Source organism: Psittacula echo (assembly GCF_963264785.1).
Source record: "Psittacula echo genome assembly, chromosome: 5".
Lineage (NCBI taxonomy): Eukaryota > Metazoa > Chordata > Aves > Psittaciformes > Psittacidae > Psittacula > Psittacula echo.
In genome coordinates, this window is record NC_137739.1 from 78993915 (window position 1) to 79020874 (window position 26960).

At 37.1% G+C, this 26960-nt stretch overlaps 1 protein-coding gene across 1 annotated transcript in view; it reads right to left on the reverse strand.

The window, feature by feature from the left end:
• Window positions 1-26960, reverse strand: part of WDHD1 (WD repeat and HMG-box DNA binding protein 1) — a gene marked incomplete at its 5' end in the record, with an annotated part of 30681 nt that continues 3721 nt past the window's right edge. Inside the window, 23 exons of the mRNA XM_080619226.1 lie at window positions 1-403; window positions 993-1128; window positions 2278-2411; window positions 2796-2954; window positions 3110-3153; window positions 4044-4100; window positions 5061-5191; window positions 6176-6396; window positions 6747-6878; window positions 8244-8358; window positions 10185-10341; window positions 10885-11022; window positions 12012-12253; window positions 13096-13280; window positions 13958-14148; window positions 14344-14536; window positions 14699-14834; window positions 16839-16945; window positions 17808-17900; window positions 19499-19594; window positions 21893-21943; window positions 22474-22585; window positions 24722-24873. Of these exons, the coding sequence (XP_080475352.1) occupies window positions 203-403; window positions 993-1128; window positions 2278-2411; window positions 2796-2954; window positions 3110-3153; window positions 4044-4100; window positions 5061-5191; window positions 6176-6396; window positions 6747-6878; window positions 8244-8358; window positions 10185-10341; window positions 10885-11022; window positions 12012-12253; window positions 13096-13280; window positions 13958-14148; window positions 14344-14536; window positions 14699-14834; window positions 16839-16945; window positions 17808-17900; window positions 19499-19594; window positions 21893-21943; window positions 22474-22585; window positions 24722-24873 (3183 nt within the window). The 3' untranslated portion in view covers window positions 1-202. The remainder of the gene's footprint in view (window positions 404-992; window positions 1129-2277; window positions 2412-2795; window positions 2955-3109; window positions 3154-4043; window positions 4101-5060; window positions 5192-6175; window positions 6397-6746; window positions 6879-8243; window positions 8359-10184; window positions 10342-10884; window positions 11023-12011; window positions 12254-13095; window positions 13281-13957; window positions 14149-14343; window positions 14537-14698; window positions 14835-16838; window positions 16946-17807; window positions 17901-19498; window positions 19595-21892; window positions 21944-22473; window positions 22586-24721; window positions 24874-26960) is intronic.

A 26960-nucleotide genomic window follows, 5' to 3' on the forward strand; every position in this document is an offset into this window, starting at 1 on the left:
GTTTTGCTATCAAGCTTTCTACTAGTAACTTGCAGAAGATCAGGAGAGTGGATCCAACATTTTCCTCAAGAACTGATGCTTTCTAAAAGACTATTTGGATCAAGGCACTCTTTCTAGTGCTCCTGGAGCACGGCAGCAAATTTCTCAATACAGAGCTACCTAATGTTGTCAGAAAACAGACATTGAGAAGATACAATATTATTTAGCTCTGCTTGAATGCAAAAGCTGACAATTTGACATTTGTAGATTGATCTAAAGGCTTTGTTTTTTTGGATAAATTCGAGTCCTCTGATTTTTGCTCCTCATCCTTTTTCACTTCATCTTCATCAGCGGTGGGGCGCTTTCGTTTTTTATCTTCTGCTGAATCATTAACCGTTCCTCCTTTTGCTTTCTCAGTCCACGCCTTTGAAGCAAGCACATCGTTACGCAGAAAACCACAAATTAGGCCACAAAACTCAATATTATTTTATACACCTTATTTCTTGGATTCTAAGGAAGCACTGAAGTAATTCCTGAACTTATTAGAACTAATTAAGAACAGGAACAATTTCCTCACTTTCCTTTTTTCTAACAACATTCTCCTTCAAAACTATACTTCATTTGAGCCTGTATATGAAATTGAAACTCCTAATTGTCTTTCTGGATAAATAAGAAACCCAAAAGGCCTTAGAACAAATTTAAGCCCCAATGAATAAAGCGTGGCTATATCACTTTTAACTTCTTCCCATCTCTTTTGTTATTTCTTTATTGATTACATTTCTTTCACATGTCCCACTTTGGAAAAGCTGCTTTCTGCTATTATTTATCATCCAGACAGCTTATATTTTCATAAAGTGTATGTTGCAGATCATGGCCCAATTCAAAACTGAAGTCCACGAAGACAGAGAGCAGTGGAATTTAAAGAAAAAATTCCCAAAAAAAATGACCAAGAGATTCAATGGAGAAAAAAAGTAAAAAAAAAAAAAAATCAGAATTCAAGTATATTTTCTTACCATTCTTTCTTCTGATGACAGCACTCTAAATCGACTCATGCCTTCTTTTATTACTTCTGCTTCGTTCAGATCAGGATTATCTTTCAAAATGTTTGCTCTGTTCTCTTCTAGCCACATCTGGAATCCTGTCTTAGGTCTAAAACAGGCATACAAAAATTGTCCATTTAAGATTATAGGAAAACTATATCCCCCAAAACAACATTTCTAAGCAACACCTAACTGGATTTTTGGTTCTTGAAAGAAAAGACATATATAGTCAGCCGTCTCCTATAGCAGTATGCTTAAACATGCTGACAAGGCAGGACTAAGCCAAGCATTTTTATTAAACTGTGATATATATGGAGATTAAGATTTCAGTTCTAAAGTGTCAAAGCATAATGGTTCTTTTCTGACAGGGTCCCACCAACCCAAAACCACAGCATGTTTATTATCAGGTTTCAGCTAATCCTTTTCACAATTCTCCTTGCCACTTCTTTTAGAACATTATCTGTAAAGGTTAATGAAAAGAATGCTAGTTCAAATGAATAATAATTACCTTCATCTTCCTCAGTTAAATGAAGTCTAAATGAAACAAGATTATAATAATGCAAGTTTCATGAGGACTGGGATTGTTAGAAAATACATCTGCTCCAGAGGAACATGACAGGTTAGTGTCTTAGCTGGGAAGAAATACTCTCCTTAGGTGATATAAGTTTCTTATTTGTTTTCTTTTTCAAAAACCACACTAAAATAAAGCTTTTACACTTTCACATAAACCCCTTAGCTTTTAGACTTCCTTTGAGATTTGCTAGAGATGTTTAAACTTTAAGTATTTCCTAGACTCGGAACTGGCACAGCAGCATGGTTTCATTTATCATTCAAAGGTCATTTTCAGATGCTTAAGCAGCATGAAGGCAAAAATTATTGCTTAAAGCCCCCAAAATTACATTTTGCATTGTTCATTTATTATTCACTTACGCATTTATCTGTCTCAGGTTGATGTGAAACTTCTACTTTGACTACCACTGTCATGCATGCTGGGAAAAATTTAGTGAGTAGAATGCTTTTCTCTGTGAATGTAATGTGGCAAGATGTTTATGCAGGTTTGTTTGATACTATGCACAGTATAAGCAGCAGTTTACTGAATTTCTGAAGTGGGTTCACAAACATGACAACTTGTGAGCTAACACTTTAATCTGATTATGCTACATTGACCAGTCCAACATCTTCAGAAACAAAATAGTTTTTGGACTTGCTATTCTACCAAAATTGGAGTATGGCATTAAGATGCCAAGTGGCTACTCACCTTCTGTTTTCAGTGTTCTCCTGTGCAGTAACTTTTACTTCATGGGACTCAGTTCCTGTTTTTTCTTCTCTTTCTTCTACTGTTTTTTCACTAGAGTTAGGTGTACGAGAATGGAAGAACGAAGCTGCTGAAATCTATAGAAATTGAGGTAAAAAGAAAAAAAACCAAAAACCATTACAAAAAAAGGTAAGCACATCTCATTCTCAGACAACACGTACCATGAAGCCTAACAAAACCCAAGCCTGTCCTAAAGACACAATAATCATCTGCATTAATAGAGCATCAAATCCATCCAATTTCAGTACAGTTTTAATTAAACTATTTAAAATAAAAGCACAAGCTCCAGTGCAGAAATTAATTTCTACAACTGATTTTTTTGGCTGTTTTATGTGCTTTTATAGTTTCTGCAGTATGCTTAAATGAACTTTGCCATCTAAGATGCTTTAGTTAAAAGTTGGTAAAAATTAATTTACTATTCTTTGCTAACCATAACAATGTAAAAAGACTAGAAACATTACCTGCTTGGATTTGGGTTTGGGAATCAGAGGCTTTATAACTGGAGGGCTCTGCTTGTTTACAGCTCGACTGCTAGACGAACAGTTTTTCTTTGAGTATTTGCTCATAGTGTCTAGAACATTTGCTGAGGGGACCACTGGGTCTTTCTTGTTAGAAGACACCTACCAAAACAAATAAATAGACATTTTATTCATTTTCTGTCACATTTCCTCCCTCTGTCTCTCCAAAATATCTATCAGTTATATTGTAAACTTTAGACATAATAATCTGTTCTGATTTTCAGAACACCTCAATCAACCAGCTGCAAAATTCTTACCTTAAATGGATTCACTCGCCCTTGGCTGCTTGATGCAATTGCAACTATTTAATAGGAAAGGAAAAAAAGGTAAAAATGTGCGCACATATACACACACATGCATATAATATTAAAATCTATGAGGCAATGTGCACATTTTAGATAACGAGATGAAACAAGATTAGCCTCAGTTCCAAAGAGCAAGTCTAACACTCATTGTGTACGTTTCAGCCTTTCTTTGTTGAAAATTGAAGAGGAAAACTAAATCAAAGGCATTAACTATTCCACACCAAAGAAAAGAAGTTCCCACCAGGCTTGAAAGTGGCTGGATAAAGAAAGACACACTAACAACCCCATGAGGGTTGTATTACATGTGCTCAGCTATCATTAGACATCAGAAATGCCACGCAGGACCAAAGGCTTAAAATACAAAAATACAGGAAGACCTAGTACTTCCTCCACTCCCAAATCCGTTTCCACTCCTATTATTTTTGCTAGAGGGTTAGCAGGAGGGAAGAATAAAGAAGCAGCAAGAGGCTGCATTCTGCCCCTGCCTGCTCAGACTCACAGTTCTACAGCAGGGCTGCTAACTGTACCTTGTAAGTGCAAACAATAAATGTGCCTGTGATTAATTAAACAAATCAATTGATCTCTGTTCTCATTTTTGCTCTGTCCCACAGAATGCCTTTGTAACACAGCCAGGCAGACAACTGATTTGGCATTTAGCACAGCTAAGGCAATCAGAATAGTGTTATGGAACATCACTGGATAATGATGATATCAACAGGAATAGGGAACCTCTTAAAAACACAAGAACAACAATCAGTGCAAGTTACCAATTCGCAACACCATTATATACCAAATTTTGTGGTAATGGGAGAACAGAGGATAAAAACAGGAGCAAGTATCGTGAAGCATGACAAAGTTCTCATCCTGGAGTATGAGATTTACTCACCAGACTTCGGAGTGGTCACCTCTGCTGAAGTGACACCTTTGGAGAAAGGATTTGGCCCTTCGGACAAAAGAAAGAGGTGCGTACTTAAGTGCACTAAAAAGTAATAGCATAACTTCCTTAAAAACAAAACCCCAAACAGACAAGTAAGTTATAGCAAAGCAATCCATTTTTTAAAACATGCTTTTTCATTTTCAAATTGTACACACACCTTTACAAAATCATCTCTTATCTCTACCTAGGTTTAACTCAGAGTTGTATATTTATTCCTTAAACCTTAAAAATATTCCTTAAAACGTGCCCAGCAAACTTCTTGTCTATCAATTCAACTCCTGCAAGATTCGAGCTGCAACCAAAGCAACCATTTCACAAGGTAGCCCAGTCACACAGAAATAGTATCAAACAACAGAAAAACTCCCCAAGGCTCCCTCGAGCAGTTAGCAAGTACAATGCATAAGCAAGCTGCGACAGAGCAGATGACATACACTAAACATATTTCTTCGCAGTGGCTGCAGGCATAGTCTGAAATACAGACCTGCTTGATCAGGTAGACACTACCATTTACCTCCAACAGAGAATTCCAGGTAACAGGAAGCTCAGAGGCAGGTATTCCTGCATATTACCTCATTATTCCTGTGTATTTTTTCATATCAACACCCAAATACGACACATCAGAAACTACCAGACCTGCTCTAGCTATGTAGCAGGAAACCTAGTCCCTGCTACAGCTGCAGTTTCAAAACACAGTGAAACAAATGGGATTATTTTCTATTTACATTATTGTCTTCCAAATCAGATCTCCTGTACCTCACTTGTGGTGCCCTGTAACGGGCTGTGTGCTTGTCTTTCCTAAATCTTATGCCAAAAGAACAAAACAAAAGGACAGAAAACCCCAGTGTTTCCATAGTTCTACAGACTGCTGAGATACCCAAATGATAAATTGTTTGGGAATTTTCCAGAATATTAAGTAAGACACATCTAGATAACTTCCAACTTATTTGGAGAATATATTTGTCTTACTTTCTTTATGTACTTCTGGTGTTTCTTCTACTTCTTCATAGGCATCAGTTTCCTCAGCATCTTCCATTTCTTGGTCTTGCTGAACATTTCTGATTGGCTGCCGCCTCCACTCTGTGGCAGAGTTGCTGTAACTGAATGGAAGGAATTCATCAGAAAGGAAGTGGTCAACACATTCAGAAGGAAAACTGGAACAATGGAAAGCCAACTGACTTACCTAATTTAGGAAATAAGAACAATAACATTTGGCATTTATTTGCACTAAACCTCTGATTAAACTGTCATGATTACTAAAAATAAAATAAAGATTCATTAACCACTTCAGTTCACTCTGAAGCATCAAGTGCAGTTACCTGAAGTGGCACTCATGCAGTCATAACAAAATGTTATGACATTTTTTCAGATGGATGGTTAGCAACTATTTTCCTTAAAGCTGCACCATCCAGAGCCCAAGCAAGAACACAGCTCTTCTGTATGGTCTTGGCACCCTCCCCTCCTCCCATCTGTTGCCTCATCATGCTTTACAAAGCGAATGCAGGTAGGAGAGGAAAGGTAGATAGCAGAGAGGGGAAAAAACGCAGAACAAACTTGCAGTATTTGAAGAGCTGGGATTATTTAGGAGGGGAATAAGACTAAATAGGATACACTGAGATGGGATCCTTCAGCGGGGAAAGATTGGAAAAAGACAGGATTTTTAAGGTAGGTGTGGAATAAAATGAGATATGGAGACAAAGAAAAAAAATAGGTTGGAATCAAATAACCAAACCAGCTCAAGCTAAGGGAAGGGGAAACAAAAAAGAAAAAGTCAAATAAAAGCAACTTAATATTAAGTCTGCTTTGCCTCCGAAGCTGTTGAACACACACATACAGTAAGTAAGGCGTGGAGATACTTCCCTTTGTGTTAGTATCCTGGTACTAATGAGTCCTCACAAGATATCAACAAGAATGTACCAGTTTATATGTACAATATTTAAGTACAGTAACACAAACTTACCTCATAACACATACATTGCAAACTATGGTTCAGAAAAGTCAACTGGAAAAGCGTTAACTGGACCAAAATATTAGATGATCAGTAAAAACATTCCCAGTTTTTTAATCACAGAAATTTGTGTTACCCAGCATTCAAGTGCTTTCGGAAATCCTCTTCCTCCTCCTCTTCATCTTCCAGTGCTGCTGCCAACTCGCTTGCTTTTTCTACAGCCATTTCACTAAGTCGCTGAGCTAAATTTAGTTTTCGAGAGCGAGAAGCATACTTGATAGCTAAGTTCACAACGTTTTGTGTCATGAGGTCAGCAAGTTCCACACAGCGAAATTCACGCTCCAGTTTACAAGAAAGCTGAAAGAAAAGAAGCCTTGAGAGTTACACACTTCAGCTACACAGCTCTCTCCAGGACCAGAATATTATGGTCTTGGTGGAGTGAATGAATAAGACAAACCACCAACAATCATTAGCTGCATAGCAAAGAAAAAGCACTTTTTTCCCCTTCTTCCTCCCACCCTTCATACTGATAGGCAGTAACACTATTAACTGCAATCCACCTCTTATCATAGGCTGTGAGCTAGCTGGATTGCCAGTCACTAGCCAGACTTCTAATAAGAAGAATCAGATCAAAATTTACACCAAATGCCATCTACCCAAAATAAAGTCTCAGAGATTCTTTCTATTCTGTATCTATTTGTACTTACGGCAAACAACTTCATCAAAAGTTCTTGCTGCTCTTTCACTGCCTGACTTTTAGCACTTTCATCAAGTTCATAGCCATTTTTTGATAAGTAATCCACATGGTTGTGAAATACAACAGAACGCCAGTACTGTTCCTGAAAAAGGGAGAAGGATGCATGCTGCAGGTCAGAGGAGGAAAAACAGCCATGACAATTCACAGGAAATTTTATCAACTTATTCTGAAATGCTCCTTTCATCTTATAATGAGGGTGAGGGGTAGACAATTCTCCTTAAAAGCTGATGCCTACTGAAGAAACAACAGACCACACTAAGAACCGTCTGTATACAAACTGATCCAAACAGATCACCATATATGTTAAATTCCATTTATATTCCAGGCTTTCAGCAAGATGAGACACACATGTTCACTAGTATGTTTCCGGGACAGACAATTCTAGAACTTGGTTATTTTATAACTTCTGTCCCCCAACAAACTGGAAGCATTTCAGGATAACTATAGGAGTAACCATCTGCAAGACAGGTAAACAGAAAATATAACAGGCTAGCTCTGTTACAACATTATTAATAGACCTATTCAAACACAGTATGTTTTCATCAGATCTACTGGAATAAACTGTTTCTTTACCTAAACAGAAGTACATAATCTGTCAAGTTTAATTTACAGCTCCTTTGGCATTTTCCTTCTATTATATTGGAGGAGGCGAGATGGAAAACATTCCATAGAGGAAGAACAAAAGACTTGGACCAAATGAAGGAGAATTCATTAAAAATTATAGTGGTTATTACTGAAACTTTTTTTGCAACACTTCTATCAAAGAGAGTAAATTCAAATAGCATTAAACTGTCTCTAAGCTTGAGGTTAGAATTCTATATTTGTTTCTGTTTTGTGCAGTACAGCTGAACACCACAAGACTGGGATATTTAAAACTATACAAAAAAAAAAGAAGAATAAATATAGATATTCTTCTAGAGGTTCTCTGCTGATATATCTTGCTTCAACCAGCCTCTACTTTAAGAAAACAAGTCAAGCCAGAATGCCTTTCAGAGTGACTATATGAATTTGGGTACTTAGTACATCTTTCAAAAGAAATCTTCCAGTGCTTTTGTTATGCCTAACATATTGAAAGACCGGCATTTTCAAGTTTTTGATTCAGACCCAAAAATCTGGTGCTTTTTAGAATATTCACCACTACCCACTAAAAATAATTAAAAAAGAAAGGACAAGAAAGACTTCATTGATCAGAAATAGATTATGTGTAAATACAACCTTGCATCAGCTCTAGCAGCTTTATCTTGTATTCTTCTAGAAACAGTCATGAACCAAACCAAACCAGAAGAGCTATACAAAACACTGAACCCAAATAACCTCCTTAGCCACACATCTTACTCAGAGTTGTACTACCCTCTTTCACAGTAGAGATGATAAATAGGAATCTTGTATAATCCCTACTACGGGGACATCTGGGACTATCAGCTGTGGACTCAACACCATTCCGTACCTCCATCTGGCCCTTTTCTGTTGTAACTTGACAGTAAGGAAGTTTGAAAGATAATATTGCTACAGCAGGCCGTGGTAATGTAGGAGGGAATCGGGCTCCTTTACAAGGAATACACCTGTGCAAGGGAAACAAAGAAAACATGCTATCCTCAACACCTAAAGTCACCAGTTGTTCTACATCTAGATCATGTCTTCTAAGCAGCATGACAGTTTTGGAGAATTTGCTCTTTAAAAAGTAGTAATTAAATTACTGACTTAAATATAGCAATACGTAAGATTGCGTTATAAAGGGTTATTTTTACCTTGCAACCAATAACAGATTTTAAAACCAGCAAAGCACATGCTGTTCATGTTCACACTAGAATCTCCAAATGTGGCACCTAACAGACACAGATCTCTATCTCACACAATACACAATTTAACAGCTATTACAAAATGTAAATGCAATTTATTAAAATCAGACACTGGACAACTGAAAGCCACTGGAACAAGAGCATGCATGTCTGCCACTTATTTTGATGAAGAGTTTTGGACTCATGAGGAGAGCGCTGTGCTCAGATACACACAGGGGCGGGGGGAAAGAGAGGACTGGAACAGATAAGCACGTACTAAAAGCATAGGCTTATTGTTTCATTATATTTAAATTAGTACTTTCTGGTAACAATCACTTAAACTAAACATTGACTGGGGAAGAGCTGTATTTCCAGCAGCACCAATGCAGCATTGACAAAAATGTCTGGTTTTATGAACTGCTATTTCAGACACCATGAAAAAAAAAAAAGAAGAGAACAGGAAACATTAGTGTTCTGGCTATCTGTGCTAATTAAGGCATATGGTGTTTCTACAACAACCCTCCCTCCTTCTTATCTTTAAAATGCTAGTGGCTTTGAATAAAATGTTCTTTGCAACTCAGACAGCACCACTGTCATTCTTGGAATAGAAGGAAAAAACCTCATGCTGACAGACTCATAGCTGTCCATCTCATCAATGTGATGTGTCCTGCACATTTTTGGTGAATTTTCTGGAGGCAAACATACTTAATGATCTGGAGAAAGAGCCAGACAATGAATTGACATTTACCAAATTACTTCCCTTACTACAAAAAAACCCACAGGATTACAAAGAATGTCACATAAATTTAAATAAAATGGAGTCTCCCACCAACCTCTACAATTGTGCATGACTAGCAAAGTAAGAGTCTAAATTTCAGCAAAATATGTGAGCTGATGGATTCTGCCCTGAGAGGAAAAGGACACAGATCACTGAATAAAAAGGACTACAGACAACTTAGCAACTAAATGTCCAGGATGCGTGTTACAATAAAAAGAAACAGAGTTGTGTAGACATCACCAGTGTCACATTTTATAAAGTAATGGCTAACTCTCAGCTAAATACTTGAACAATTTGACATACAAAATTGTTCTTCATGGTCACAGTTTAAATATTAATATAGAGACAGTTCTGATTCATCTATGCCTAATGATGTAGATTATTTATAGGACTGGATTCTTCGCAAAGGGACAAAAGGGGAAAGCATCGCAAAGAATTAAATTTAGAAAAAAAAAAAATTAAGCCCCTCAAACCATGCACAGCAGATTCCAAAGAGCAATCATAATTTTTAAAGTAGGTTTCTCTAGCAAAATGCAGTCTTATGACTGTGTCTGCACCAGAGATGTGTGATTTCATAATACACTGAACACGCCTGTTAGCCAAGGCAAAAAGCCACAGTTGGTCAGTTACAAATTATAAAACTCTAAATTGGTTTTGAATAAGCTCATTAATGAAACATCCATGCAGAATTACATTCATGAACTAGATCATTTACTGTGCATATTTACTAGCCACCTCTTTTACTAAAAGTTGTTCCCAGTTTCTCTTTGTGAGAAGTGCTCTGTAATTTAAAACCAAGTCAAACAAATTGCTTCTTTGTGAAATGTCTGACCTGAGCTGCTGGGGATTTTCATGGATGCCAACTACCCAGTAATGATCAGATTTTCCTTTGCAATGCTCTCTCGTGTTACACACTGGAATCCAAGTATTTCCAAGTCCTCGGTTCAACATCCGCACAATTCCCTCTGAATCCACGTAACAAGGGGTACCTGTTTGTTACAAATTAAAGCAATTATTCTGACAGGCAACTAATTACAACACGATGTCTGAACTGGTTAGATAATGCAGTGAAACTACGGATCATGTATCTCAAATAGGACATGCTCTCATTCAAACAGTACAACCTAGCTGGGAAAAACTAGTTTCCTTAGAAAGATGCGCCACCTTTTGACAGTCAACACTAGTGCTGGTCAACTGACAAGTTAGAATTTGAAACATTCTGTGAAGAAATCAAATTCATACCACTTGGGTAGATTCAGTTTATTTCTTTTTGTGAGCAGGGGAACCAATCAGGAAAGCAAGTGCCAATAACGTTCGAGCATATTCTACTCATAGTGGAAACATATTAAAGATTGTGCTAAATACATTGAATAGAAAAACAGAATTTTGTTTAGCACTGCGATGGGGAAAAAAGAAGTTAATGTTTTCAGGATCACCGTTACTGAAAGGGCACTAATTAGCCAAACTCTCCTCCAAAATTCCCCCAAACTGCTTCAAGATTTCTCACTGTCACCCATGCTGACATTTCGTACCTTCTGCGGAGAATCCAACCCATATCAAATACGATTTCTTTGTAAGAGAAAGAGGGTCTCCATGCAAAATCTGCTTTTTCTTTTTTCCTAGCTCCATCAGCTGTACTCCAAGGCACTGGTCCCCATCAAACCCAGTACCTAGGAAGAAGTTATTCAATAGCTAAGTTAGAAAACAAAAGATTTGTCTTGTCTCTTGGCTAAATTTATGTTTCAACTCAAAATCTAATTCTAATGCAGGGTTACCAATGAATACCACTGTCAGAGAAGCAACTATTTGTCATTTTAGACATACAAAACACAGATAACAACTACTTCCTTAATTTTCCACAGTAAATCATTCTGGAATATCTGAAACCGAAGCTTAATCTATTCATATCACTGTTATAAGATTCTCCCTTTCCCCCCAGGTTAGTCTAGGCATCCCAGTATAAAATGTAGGCTTTGCTGTCAGAAGTCAAAGATCTGTGGGTTGTGATGGACATGTTTGTAAAGGCATCATCAGGAAGAAAAGAAGGATATGCACAATCAAAAGAAGAAGGAACAAAAAATATTTCTTTTGGTCCTTGTTATACAACAAAGATGTGGACAGGCTGGAGAGAGTTCAGAGAAGGGCAGCAAAGATGATTCAACAACTGTGAAGCCATGTGAGGAAAGGCATGAGAGAACTGGGCTTGCTCAGCCTTTAGAAAAGAAGGCTCAGGGGAGACCTGATCACCATGTTCCAGTATTTAAAGGGTGGCTACAAAGAAGACAGAGACTCCCTTTTGACAAGGGGTAACACGGAAAACATGAGGGGTGATGGGCACAAGTTACTCCTGGGGAGATTCTGCTTAGACACAAAGTGAAAATTTTTCTCAATAAGAACCATCACCCATTAAAATAATCTTCCCAGAGAAGTGGATTCTCCAACACTGGACACTTTCAATATTCAGCTGGACAGGGTGGTGAGACATCTAAGCTAGGTCACGCTTTGCCTAGAAATGTTGGATGATGATCCCTGAGGTCCCTTCCAGCCTGGTATTCTGTGATTCTATAGTTACTACAAATTAACCAGTATTTGAAGCCAGTAACAGACAAGGATTGAAAACATAACCCCACTTCAAAAGAGACAGAAGAGATAACAGTACCTCTGTGATAAATAACCATCAACTGCTCTCCATGTCCTGCCATAGATACCACTGGACCTGGGAGACTGAAGATCTCTTTCTGAACTCCTCCAACTGTAAACACACGAACTAGCAAGGCACTAGTGGCACAAGCAGCCCAGCCTTGACCTAGACAGACAGCTTCAATGTCTTCATCCTTTGGCATATCTACTGTCCATTCCTTGTTTGCATCCCATGAACTAAAATGAATGCAGTGGAGCTTGCTAAAGCAGAGACAAAGAACAGTAGTCAAATATCTCAACATGAAGAAAAATACAGTATCTCAACATACACCAATATATTACGTTTTTTATCAGAGAACTGGAATATGTGATGGCAACAGAAAAGAACTACGAATTCCAAGTGTTCATTTGCAAAGGTGTTACTCTTATTATTCAAGAACTGAATAGCCAGCTTGAATTCCAGCACTGTAGATTTAGAACCTCTAGAGCCTGAAGCAGAGACAGCTTGAAGGCCTAGGGTGAGATTTTTTTTAGATGGAAACAGGTAAATGTCCTGCTTAATTAATATTAATAAGAACTGAAGGTGCTCAGTACTCCTGAATATCAGCCCTCATTATAAATCTGTCATATTATACTGTCTTTCAAAGGGAAAAAAAATGAGGCATTTCAGTTCTGCCATCTTCATAATTATTAACTGCCCATGACCAATGCACAAGCACTGCGGCTTTTGAGCTATTACCTATCTTCCATTGAGGAAAAAAAAAAAAGAAATTTTCAGAGTCTGATAACCAATACGTATAAATAATACTTAAGGTAAACGGTGATTTTCAACTCATCACAATGCTGTATGTGTGAAAAGGATAAAGTTCTTTCTTCAAGATATTGAAAAATAAAAACCCCTCAGGAAACGAATTATATCTTTCAATACCCTTTAAGTCTTCAAGTGGATGGATGTGAAAATCCTCAAAAATGGCCCCATAAATAAAAGCACACTCAAAAGGCAAAAATCTCAAAAAAGTGATAGAAGGTGAATTAAATGCCAAAATACTTGAAACAAGTGCAATTCTGTACTATGGGTTTTGCAGAGCAAGGCCATGACTTACCTTGCAAGTTCCTCTGTACTCTCACAGGCTAGTAAAATAGCTTCAGTAGAGAGGTCAGCCATCGTGTGATTCAGAGAGTTTGGCAGGTGTGTTGCATGATGTACAGAGGTATCATGAAATTCTATATCTATAGCATTGTCTTGCTCATCATTGTAACAGCGAATGATGCCAACGGAATTCCATACCTATTAAAAAGAACACCATCACAAAAAAAACCAAACCACAAACCCAACAAATCAAGCATACTGCCCTAAAACAGCCTACTATAACTTTCTCATCTGAAACAACAGTAGGTGGGAGGCTGGAGGAAGACTGTAGTAGTGTAGAAGTCTTCTGTAGGCAGGATTTGTAGTGTCTAAAACAGCTGAATTAGGCAGAAACTAGTTTCATTCTCATTGTTTAGCCATTTTTCCCCTTACAAAATTAAGTGTGAAAAACTCGCAGTTAGAAAAAAAAAACGAACGGTGGATGATTAATGTACATGTCCTAACAGCACAAAAATATCCCCAAGTTCTGCCTCTAAATGGACTTTTTTAAAAAGATTTACTAGAATTACATTAAATTATTACATTATTTTAAAAGATTTACTGGAATTCAATAGCACAGGTAGAAACTACAAAGCTTTCTTTTCTCTTAAAGCCAACTATTTATTTCTACATCAAAAGCAACTGAAATATAAACCATAACATTATGCAGCCTTTGCACTGACACAAATGTACTTCCTACTATTTAACTTCACACTGTGAAGTATTAAAAAGAAAAAGAAAATCTTAGAAAATATTAGATTAAGACACAAGAATTGGATAATATTCAGTATCAACAAAGCAAACAGATGTACATAACAAACAGCAGCAAGATTTACCATGAAACGATGCATGAGATGGGCAGGAGTGGAACCAGACTGGAATGGCTTCTGCCTGGGGGTTGGCATTGGCCCATCATAGAAAGGCTGTTGTGTAGATGATGGTGGTAAAGCTGGAAAGCCACCAGTCTGATCATCATCATCATCTTCCTTTTCGAGAAGATTGGAATTAGCTTTTATCATCCCAATATCTAGAATTTAAAAACAACAACAACAAAAACATTTACATCTGGCATATATTAGTATTATGACAGAATATAGGTAAAAAATGTCAAACAGTCAAGATTTCTTTCGAAAAATAAGGCAGAATATATCCAAGTAGAGGATGCTAAGAGATTGTCCAATACCAGCACTAAAGAGCTCTGGAAAATCAGTTCATTCTGTACCTAGTGAGTTATCATCATCATCAATTATTGCACGTCTGAAATGGCCTGAAGTTGGCTTAAGGTCATCAGCATCAGCATCCTCTTCATTAGCTCCAGCCTGTGGGGAAGACTGTGGTTCAATCATATCTCCACTTAAATAGTCATCATCTCCATCAAAGAGATCATTGTAGTCCTTTGTCGCTGTACTCGTAACCTAAACACAGATTAACAATCCTCATAAAACTTCTTTTGGACACGGAATTCACGACATGAACTAACATACAAGAGGGAAATTTCAACACACAAAATGGAATTTCAGTATAATTTCATAACCTAAATAACCATGCTAACTTAAGAAATAATTGATACTAATCACCTTGTCATTTGATTTCTTTTCATCACCAATATTTTCCAACAATCCCAGATTTCCTTCAGTATCTGTATAAGCAATTTGCTTAAATTTGGGGTGCCAGGCCAGTCCACAAATTGTGTAATTTTTCTCATGCTTCATCCTAGAAATAATATAAAAATAATGGATTTTTAGTAAGCTTCTCAGGGCAGAAACCTCCCCAAGAGTTACTGTAAGAAGTGGTAATATTTACTAGTATTTTAAAGTAATGTTACACATAATAAAATAATTAATAGGTCACCTGTAGAATAAACAGTTACTATAAAAAAATACAGCAAGGCTTCTTTCCTATGGAGGAAAATCATATAAGCTTTAAAAAAAAAAAATCAAACAATTATATTCTTAAAACAACAGCTTCCCAACACATGTAGAAAAAATTAATTTCCCAGAACCAGCCAGTTATAAAAAGAACAAAATAATAAAAAGAATAAAGTTATAAAAAGAATGTTCAGTACCAAACTGACGAGTTAATCCTCTATCTTTTATCACAATAAAATCCGCACATTAATTATTTACATACTCTGACTTTAATTCTTAACGTAGGTGTTATAGTAATATTCATGTTTCTTACCCAAAATATTCCAATATATATCATATATATAATATCAAATGTATCTTCTTCTCTACCTCACTTAATCATACCTTTTTTTCTTTTTTTTGAAAGAGATGCTGTAACTAAAATAAAGTGCAATTTGTCAGTTTGTCCAGTTTTGCCTACAGGTGAGGTTGGCTGACTGACGCATCTGTGTTTCCCTCTCCCTTTAAGCAAATATATTTTACTGTCAATGATCTTCGGGTTTGGGATATGATGAAAATTTGTTTCCATCCAAACTATCCTTTGCTCAACTATTAGATTAAAAAGCAATGAAAGGTATTTGCACACAGAAAACTAGACTATGGAATTTGGACAAAATCCTCATTCATGTCCCTTACCTGTTCTATTGCTAAGAATGTAATGTTTCCAGATTCTTCTGGCTATGCAGAAAGGAAAACAGTGTATCACATGAATCACAACATACTTCTGAACATACTGGAAATGGCAGGGGAAGGCAAAACAATGCCACATTTCTACCTACTACTAAGAGTTACACTTGTGTGGAAGCTGCTTCCTTGTAGAACACGGAAATGACATAGCAACTCTTGAATTACCTTGAACTGCAGTATCAGTGCAGCTCACTTGAGTAGCACAGGGAAGAGCCCTCCTCCTAAGATATATTAGGGAGATTAAGTTAGGAACTAGATGATCTTTAAGGTTCCTTCCAACTCAAATCATTTTATGATTCTTGCTTCCTTTCTAGACTCAAGTCTAGATCAAGCGGTGGCCCTGCCTCCCAGCATCACCTACATCTGACACACTTTTTTTAACCTCTGTGCTTCAGCTCCCTCTCTGTGAATGTGCTCTCAGACCCACCACCAGCTGGGAGACCATGTATGAAGCCAGGTAAACAGTATTCTTCAAACAGAGGCTTCATATGTGTCCTGGGTGCTTGTTTTCAGTGGAACAGTAGCAGAAAACTTAGAGGTTTGCCCTGTGTCCTGGTTTTGGCTGTGATAGTTAATATTCTTCCCAGTAGTGGGTACAGTGCTGTGTTTTGGATTTAGGAGGAGAATAATTTAGGAAGAGATAACACATCAATGTTTTGGTTGTCACTGAGCAGTGCTTACACTAAATCAAGGACTTTTCAGCTTCGCACACCACCCCGCCAGCAAGGAGGCTGCAGGGCACAAGAAACTGAGAGGGGACACAGCCAGGAAAGCTGACCCAAACTGGCCAAAGGGATATTCCAGACTACATAACATCATGCTCAGCATATATAAACTAGGGGAAAAGCTGGCTGGGGGCTGCTGCTCAGGAACTGGCTGTGCATTGGTTGGTGGCTGGTGAGCAACTGCATGGCGTATCACTTGTCTTGTATATTCTAATTCTTTTACCATTATTTGTGTTTAGCTGCCTGCTGGGTTAAACCACAACACCCTGAAAATCTTATTAAAGCTTTTCAAGAAGCAGAGTTCTGCATTTACACAAAAATATATTACAGAAAAGATAACAAAGTTCTATTTCAAGAAAAAACATGTACTTAAGGATTTACGGAACAAGACTGAATACCTCTCTATGCACTTCTGGCTTTCCATATTCCACACTACTATACACCCATCCACACTTCCAGCTGCCAGATACTGCCCACAAGGAGACCAGGCCACAACATTCAAGGTCTAAGAAGTAAAAAACAAAACAGAAAAAAAAAATGTTACTGATGCATGCAAAGCATTTATATTCTGGAGATTAAATCAGACATGTTTTGGAATAAAAAAACAGTTAAGAATGATCTTTAGCAAATCATATCCAGCCTCCTGTAGTAGAGCTGGCTTTAGGCACTTCCCCACAAGAAACATTCTTTGCAGATAGCACACTTTCTTTTAATGAGAATATCCACCTTCTGTCATTAAATGCTGCCATGAGGTTGAAAAAACCTGATTCCAGACATGCAGATGGAAGCATGGTATATTTTCCAAGCTCAACACTAAACATAGCTGTATTTAACTTAACACAAGTCCATAAATTAAAATTTAAGACTATGTGTTCCGTATCTTAGTAACATTAAGAAAACAGTCCTCTTTAATGTAAAGGTTTCCAAGTATATAATGAGGTCAAAAGAAAGAAGATGGCACCATTTGAGCTGCTATGTAGCTAAATTTTAGCTTAATAAAATACAAAGTGAACAACTAATATCTTTGTTCTGTACAGAAAAATACTCTTGAAATTTTCCCTAAAAAGCTACGCATTTAGAGCAATTTGTGAAAACAGATGTTCTTCAGCTGCAGTGACTCACCAGTAGCCCTTACAGATCTAGCGGGTTATTATAAATGAACGAGGGGAACCAGAGAGACACGTTTGACACTCATATAGGATCTCTTGCCTTGCTTTCTTACACAAAGTATCAGGATCACAAATGAAATAAAATGTAAGTAATCATTACCAAGGGCAGAGGAAAAACATACTGTCTAGAATATAATATCTAGCAGAATAACATTTACATTATTGAATATTTAGCAAGCATCTGTTTCATGTACCTACCTGTGTGATGAATGTATCCGATAGATTAAATTGACTGTCCCAGGTTTCTCTTCTATATAGTTTAACAACTTTATCTACAGGAATTGCCAGCAACTGCTCAAAAGAAACAAGAATCGGGCAATTTAGAACAAGTTAGCTTTCATAACGAACACTGAAATAGCATAGTTCCTTCACTCAGAAGTATTACAGTTGTGACTGCCTCAGCATTTTACAGTTCTCTGGCATCCCGGTAATGCCAACTGAGAAAGTAAAGAAAGCTGAAGAAACTTGAATTACAAGATTCTTTAATGCCTTCCACATGAAGCACAGCAAAGCATGCCTGGTTTTATTTTAATCTTTATTTCTTTCTGGCAGAAAACTGAAGATAACGACAGCTGCACCATAAGGTTAGAAGTTCTTATTTATGAAGCAGTTAACAGACATATAAATAGTTTTCAATGCTCTGGGCACAAAGCTTGTGTTCTCCTTTTTCCTTCCTCCCCAGATCTCTTTCGATCAGATTACAATCTCTCAATAAATCCTATTGAATACCTGATTCCTGAGCTCATTTCATCCTTCACAAAACTACATAAATGTTACTGCATGTTTCTTTTTTAAGGATTGGGGTTTTTTTAAAGTCTTCTAGCAATTTGTTTCGTAGGAGAAGTAAGAGAACTTACATTTCATATACGTGTATTTGTGTGAAGAATTAGCCTAAAAGTTGAAAGGATTTGTTCTCATGCAATATGGATACTGAAACAATTTGTACTGCACATGACATTCTCTCTTTCACAGAAAAGTTATGAATAACATTATCACAGCAGCCATGAAGTTTGAAAAGTGGACACAGTAGACAGACACAAAGGCTAAGTTGAGGAAACAAGATTATTCAGGTAAGAACTGTGAGGAAACTGGTAAATACTCTTCAGATTGAGCATGCCATTGGAATGTCAATAAAAAAAATGAATAGGTTCTACCACACTATTATCACAGGCAAGAACAGAAGCAATAAAATAATTTTTGCGAACAGACAACTTTGGCTCAATTCTCTGACCTTTCCTTCAAGTAGGGCAGGACATGCTCCATTTCATACAGGTTCACATTTATCTGCCCCTTTCACCTCTCTGCATTATCAGATGTTGCAGAGGTGTTCTAGGTTACACGCTACACAAACATTATCTATAGGTATAGTAACTCCCCGACCCATCTTGATTAGCAATCCATACATACTACAGTTGTAGCAGTACATACCGATTGCACTAGACATCTAATATCAGCACCACCATTAGGCACAACAGAATTAACTTCATTCTCCAGGTGAAAAGGAAGGGAACATCTTATTTAGGAAATATTTACAGAGCAAGATTACTAATAGGCCAAAATTTACTTAAAGCAGAGAAAGACTGAACTCCTTCAATGCTCTGTTGTGAGCAATTTGATTATTTCCCTTGTGTACAATGTTCCTTCCTCTTCAGCACAACATGACTGTTTAATACTGTTTTAGGCTGATGGCTGGACTGCTGCCAAACACAGTTTGGAGCTTAAAAGAGTAACCATTTCCAGGTCTTTATTTTTCCTACAAATGAACTTCACCCCAAATATTTTCCTTAGTCCCAGAAGCTGCAATTTTGGAATGCTCAGGTTGAATTCGACTGTTGGACCCCAAGGAGAAAAGAAGGCTTAAGATGTATGGCTAAGCCAGTGTCACTTACTTTCCCATTGCCAGGTTGCCATCCAAGCCTGCATATTGATTTAGCATTTATCACATCATTACACTTCTGCAGCAGTGGCCAGCTTGTCGTGCACGTCTGAAAACAAAATATCAAAAAAAAAAAAAAAAAAAGTTTCTAGCTCTGCAAAAATCAATTTTAGAGTACAAATTCTTAAAGAAAAAGTGTGTGGGGGAAAACCCTAAAAGGAAGAAATATCCTGGTTTTGGAACTGAAATAATCTCTTTCATACAATTAAAATGAACAAAGAAAAATAAAAAAATACCTTGCCAACATACACCTGAAACTATTTTAATGACAATACAACTACTTGTAACAGAAATAAGATCACAGAACAAATGTTTTTAATCCAGTACAGACAAAATGAGCTTACATATTTTTACGTTATAGAGAAATCTGGTCAAAATGCATTTGTCAAATCCAAATCAAGTGCAGCAAGGTGACACACATCAACCTGAATCTTGCCACAGTAGTATGAAGAATGAATATTCTTAAATTACAGCACAGATACATACATCATACTGCCACAATCCTAGGACACTGTTAGTGTAATTGCTCCAAAAAGCACCCGTTGTCATCTGGAACACAAGCCATCCTATCAGAAGTATGCTTTTGTTTTTATAAAAGTAGTAATCCACAAATGCAAGGGTATATTTTCAACTTTACTTACAGGAATAATTTCACATGGATTCTTATTCCATTCAATGGCATTTAGCAAAAATAATCCCACATACATATGCAGAATTGCCTTATTAAAGCAGTTATCCAAAAAACATCTTTGCAAGTTCCTTAGATTTCCAAGAGCAGAGAGTAAATCTGATTCTCTCACTAAATTTGATTTTATGCAGGTCCTGAACTATTTTAGCCAAATATTGTCAAGTTGAGCCCAAAGACTGTATTTCTAACAAATTGTGTTCTTTGAACTGTGATTTATGTCGTTCTGAGAAATTCTGTGAAATTTGTAACAAACAAGTGGAATAGTGCTTGCAGCCCAGAAAGCCAACCATGTCCCAGGCTGCATCAAAAGGAATGTGGTCAGCAGGCTGAAAGAGGTGATTCTCCTCCTCCACTCTGGTGAAACCACCTGCAGTACTGCATCCAGCTCTGGGGTTCCCTACACAACAGGGACATGAACCTGTTGGGGAGAGTCTAGAGGAGGCCACAAAAATGCTCAGAGGGTTGGAGCACCTCTGCTATGGAGACAGGCTGAGAGAGCCGGGCTTGTTCAGCCTGGAGAAGGCTCCAGGGAGACCTTATAGCAGCTTCTAGTGCCTAAAGAGGCTACAAGAAAGCTGGAGAGGAGCTTCTGACAAGTGCCTGTAGGGACAGAACAAGCGGGAATGGCTTTAAACTGACTGAGGGGAGATTTAGATTAGATATTAGGAAGAATTCTTCCCTGTGAGGGTGCAGAGGCACTGGCACAGGTTGTCCGAGAAGCTGTGGCTGCCCCATCCCTGGCAGTGTTCACAGCCAGGTTGGACTGGGCTTGGAGCAACCTGATCTAGTGAAAGGTGTCCCTGCCTGTGCAGGGGATTGAAACTGGGTGGTCTTTAAGGTCCCTTCCAACACAAATCATTCTATCATTCCACAAATAGCAAGCCTCTTGTCAATAGCCTTAAACTCATCCAAATCGGAAAGGTTGAAATGCACTGAGCTTAACCCCAAGTCCTGCGAAACTATAGGCGCATGCCACAGGCAGAGAGCAGGGGACACTGAAGCAACATTGTGTCCAAAGCCGCTGCCAGAGAAAAACCTTAACATCCCGGTCATCATCTCAGTGTTCCTGGCATGTGAAATCCCTATCTGTTACTAATCTCAGGTCAGAGTAACTGTGTTCCTAATGAGACTAACCAACCAAATCACATATAAAAAAAGATACTGTCTCAGAGCATTATTCCACCTCCATCAGTCAGTCTACAATCCTCAAAATTACTCACAATTTCATAGGAAGCTTGGTTAAGTATTAATAAAACCAAAACATACCCAAATAGCTGCTTATTAGAACAGAAGTCCTTCCTTCACCCTGAAAGCAATGAGCTAAAATGCTGAAATAAGGCAATATCTTTACTCAAAGCAGTATTTCTGAATGTGCCAAGGACAAAATATACAATGTTGGCCAATTAACCAAAATTAATGGAAGAAATCACAGATTCCACTGGCAAGAAGAACAATCCATACTACCCAAGCAACAGTTCATAATCAAACTTTGGGATTTCTCACAGTAGTATTCTGTAAATATTCTGTAAAGTGTAGTTAGCTTTCTTTCTGAAAAAACACACTTATTGCAGCAGGGTTATTTCAGCCAAGCTCTTCTCATTGTCTGTGAAATCCTGGATTTCTTATGAAAGACTTAACTTTGAAAGGCAGGCCCCTTACCTGATCTGCAATTTTCCATACTCTGACAGAACCATCACAGCTCGCCGATGCCTATGTAAGAGATTTTTGTAAAGAAAATAATAAAGACAGAGAAATCAATGCTACAAATCTGAGGAAACAATTCCTATAACCAATGCTACTACCATATATATGCAGTTTTGAAAAGAAAGCCTCCCTGTTTAAGCCATTTTAAGACAAAAAGGTTTCTAACACTGTCATCTTGATAACTGTACTTGACTCCAAGCTACTGTCACTACAAACCCTCACACTTCAACTGAGCTGCCTATTTGCAAAGAAGGCTCAAAATTAATATTTAATTTATTTAGTGAGTCATCTTTCTCCCCCTAAAATCAGATCAGGATTTGATTCCAGAAGAACATAGACAGTAATTGAGTTGTAAAGCAAAGACTGACTTCTCCTGGGAGGCAACAAATTGTGACACACTCAGTCATCAGTAAGGTCAGCTGAAATGAAGTAGTCTCGTGCTCAGTCACCATTTTATTTTTAAAAAGTATTTATGCATTTTCTTTCCCAGGGAAAATGAGATTCAAAGTAGAAAGTAAACAAGAAAGCATTTTTACCAGGTAAACATCCCTGGGGTCAAAAGACAGGCTTAAAACAGGAGCATCGTGTCCTCGGAATGTTTTCTGCTTGCTGCTATCAGTCACCTCCACAACTTTGACCATGAAGTCACTGCAGATCACAACAGCACAGACATAGAAGTATTAATATTTTATTAACAATGACAGACTATGTGTTTATGGCAATAAAAACTGAGCACTAAATATATTTGGGGGAAGTTACAGCTCTATTTTTATCAGAAAATAATTTTTGTTCATGTCCAAGTTCACAAATTATGGTTGCTCTTTGAAGAAGATTTTATGTACACATAGACCACATACCTGTTTTATATAATATTTATATGACCTAATGAAAACCTCTGCTTAGATACCAGAGTGCTGACTTAACAAGAACTATCTGTTGAATGAGACCAATACTCATTACTATAATTATTGGGTCATGTGGTTTTAAAAAAAAAAAAAAAAAAAAAAAAGAGCAAGTAGTTTATTTTATGATGTTTTTAAAAAGATTTTTAAGACAATTTCATGCATCAGATACATTAAGATTTTTTTTTTTGTTTAACTTTATCCCCCCTCCAAAATTATAGCCATTACTGCAGTTTAGCTCAAAATACCAATGCTAACTTGTAAGCCAAAGAGCTCCTGCAACAATCTTCCAGAACCACTCCCTCTCACACTTCATTGCAACATCCTTCGAGAGAAATACACTTTTAGGATCTACTTCTATAGGGTTAACCATTACTTTAACTGTATTTAGAAATACAAGCTGAGTTTTGTCAACTATTTAATGCTAATCAAACAGTCATAAAAGGAAGTCTATGAGCTATACTGTGATACAACTAATATCAACAGTCTTAAACAATGCAAGACAACTTTAGAGAAAAAAAAAACCTACAAACAAACAGGCAATTGTATGGTTTTGTTTATTTAAGAAGCCACACAACCATTTTTCAAATAGTTGAAATGAACTTCAGCAGCCACTTTGATGTTAAACTTAAATGAAACTAAGTTTGCACGTAAAAAATTGAGAAATCTGGGACAATTAAAAGCAATTCTTCTTAGCTGCATTCCTTCATTTCATGGCTGCCACCTTCTCCTTCAGTATGTTACAGAAGATCTCACCAAGCAGCAGCCTCACAGTCTTATGAGCTCTTTTTCGTAATGTGAGTGCCCTGGCCAGGCTGCAGAAGTACTGGGGTTTTGTAAGTGTTTTAGGAACAAAAAAGAGTTTGCTGTGTGCCTAATCTCTCTAATCAAAGTCAGAGCTGTTCCCTCAGAAACAAGCACTGGCAAAGGGCCCGACCCCAAGATCCCTGTCAGATTTAGAGATTACAGTGGTTACTGCCCACAGCTGTCCGGCTGCCCAGTTCTGGTGGCCCTGGTGTGTCTGCTTCACAGTCGCCAGACTGCAAAGCCCAGCATATTCATCCAAATTTCTTTCTAGTTCAATTCACACTTAGAGGAGCCAGGGAGCAGATGAAATGCTCTGCCATCTCTACTATGGAGGACAAATTCCAGTAGAGGGGCAAGTGGACAGCCTGAACTAGCTACAGCTGCCCAAAGACTTCACCAAATACAATTAAGAATCACCTGAGCCTTAAATAAATAGGGATGGGGGTGGAAATATTACCTGCTTGCTATTTTGCCATCTCTGCTAAAGGAATAGCATATATTATGTTAAAGCAAACATGCTGCCCTAAGAAATTAACTAAAGTATGAATGTAATTCCCTTCAGGCAAGCCTTGCAACTGTCATCTGTTATCATTTGGCAGAATGGTGATGATATATATGCTAGGGAATGACTCAATGCAATGCTCTTGCACAAATTAGAACCCATCTAACTTTTGCACATATGTATATATATCTGCAGCACCATGATCCTCAACAGTGAGGACATTATCTTTAGCACACAGTAACAAAATCCTTGATGCTGTGATGAGATCCATATGGGCAAATGCTTACGTGTTATAGGACTGAAAGCTGAAAACACTCAAGTCTTCTAAAGAAATGGGATTACTTCACAACACCAGATTTCCATTTAAAATTATTTGGTGGATCAAGTATTTCTCCAAGCATTGTTTCCCAAAGTCCTTTTCATTCCTTTCTTTCCCTCCACCCCCAAAAGACATTTTGCAATAAAAAGCCTCATAGGTATGGGGATGAATGATCTCATTGGTAAAAATCAGCATGCAAGGAATTTGCCAGATTTTGAATGACAGCAAGCTTTCCCTTATCATGCACAGATTACCTAGATCCAGCAGCAATTTTGGTACCATCACTATTAAAGATGACGTGGTTTGCATTCGTGGTGAAACGAGTAAGGATGCCATCTGGAGCTCCTTCAGGAAATGTATGGATCTGAACAGTGTTGTTCGATACTGCTGTTATAAGTCGTCCATTCTAAAAACAAAATCCATCACAAAATTTGATGGTAAAAACACATTTATGCCAATGGAGCTAAAAAAAATTTGCTCTGATGTTCCAAATATTTGGGCAGATTAACTTTAGTAGTTCCAAAAGAGGTCTGACAGTAAAAGTAATAGAGGAAATATTCTTTAACTTTTATTTCTAAAAAAAAAAAAAAAAAAAAACCAAACAGACAAAGTAACTTTAATATTTTATCACCAAGTTAATGAGAATAGAAAAACCATGCTCTTACCTTCCATCTTGTAGAAGCACACTGCTAGATTTAATACTGAAACTTCAGTTGCTTCAGTAGACTTAAAATTCATTACATTAGCTATATGGCAAGTTACTGCATCAAAACCTTCCCAACATGTATTTTTACTAAAATAATGAATACGCAGAGTCACTAAAGAATTTCAAAGGGAACTGTCTGATCTGCTTCTGATGAATATGAAAGTCGTTCCTTCTACATAGACAAGAAAGCTCTTAGAATCTTGCATCCTATTTAGATTAATATGCTGCTGTATCAGGAGAGGGCACCCTCGCACCGAACTTCTCTGTTAAATGCCACCAGGGAAAGATGAAAGTTCATGAACTATACTTAGTTCTCAGAAAACAGAAGGCAGGTGTTTCTTGAAAATGAATCCAGATTTAAAGAAGTGCAAAACTAATAATTATCCTATACCTGGAAAAAGAGTATCTGCTCTCCAAGTGACAATGCTATTCCTCAGTTGTACATAGCAGGAAGTTTTTGAAATATTAAAGAAATAAATTTTCTTGAGGGATTTGTTTGTTTGTTTGGGTTCAGGGAGGAGATGATGTTACTTTTTTTAATTTCCAGGTTGCCTAAAGTTATAGTAAAAATTCTGAAGATAAACAAAGCAGCAGCCGGTACTAAATAACCTAACTAAGAGATGAGATTTATTACCTAGGTTACATTAACATCTCAGATCAGTTCCTCATTTTCATTAATGAAGAGTAATTTTTGAACTAAGTTTTCCTGAAGTTAAGTCTCACAATGCATTCTTCATCTCACTGCTTAAAAATAAAAAAATCCCTCAAAAGTAAAAGCACTTCACAGTAAAATTAAGAGCACGTGATTTTTCCTGCTGATGTCAAAAATTAAAATCAGGATTTTTTTCTTGTCTATTCATTAACAGTTGTAGCAATTTCTGGCTCTGCCACTGATTTGGTAAAAGAACTCACGCAAGTTACCCCACTTGGTTTGTGAAAGAATAAGCAATGCAAAGAAAATAAACAGCAAAATACCCTGAAAATCAATGATGAAAACAGATTACACAGGTACTGCAGAACAGATACTGGAGGTATGTTTAAAGGGATATGAGAGAGGTTTCACTTAAGGCAGTAGTTCTGGATAAGGCTTCAAATTATTATATTTAAAAATATAATACCTATATGTTAATTGCCATTTATTTCCTTTTTCATCCTCCCCTCCAAAATCACAAATAGCTGAAAAACAATTTTAGAATTCTTCTTTATCACTGCAAAGTTAACCACACAATATCTGAAGAACTGATATTCTGGAATTGTTTTCTTCTTCTACAATTACTGCAAAGACAACATTTTAGACCTTCTATTATGAATGTAATATAACAATAATTGTACACAAAGAAAATACTATGAAAATTCTCAATCTAAATAAATGAACATGCATAGTGAAAAGAAGTATTTTCTATTAAACATTCATAGAGATAACATATGCCTTGTTATTTACAAATAATGACTTCTGCAAAACATAGTAAAAGGAACTTCCTTAGCATTGAAATAAACAGACCAGGTTATGCTTCAAATGTCAGTCAGTCCGACTGCAGAACTGCCTCTAGTCAGCATACTCACAAACCCTTACAGCTTATGCAAGCAAGAATCCTGTTCTCTTCTGACTCTGAGAATGGTGGGTCAGAGGTATCTTTGGGTTAAATGACAATTTTGAGAATGAAATATCAAACAATTATTAAAAAAAAGTATTACCAAAGCATGACCAGACTTTGTGAAAGTCATTTTCGGTTAATACAGATTATAATTCCTTGAACCTTAAAACAAGCCCACATAAAACAACCTCT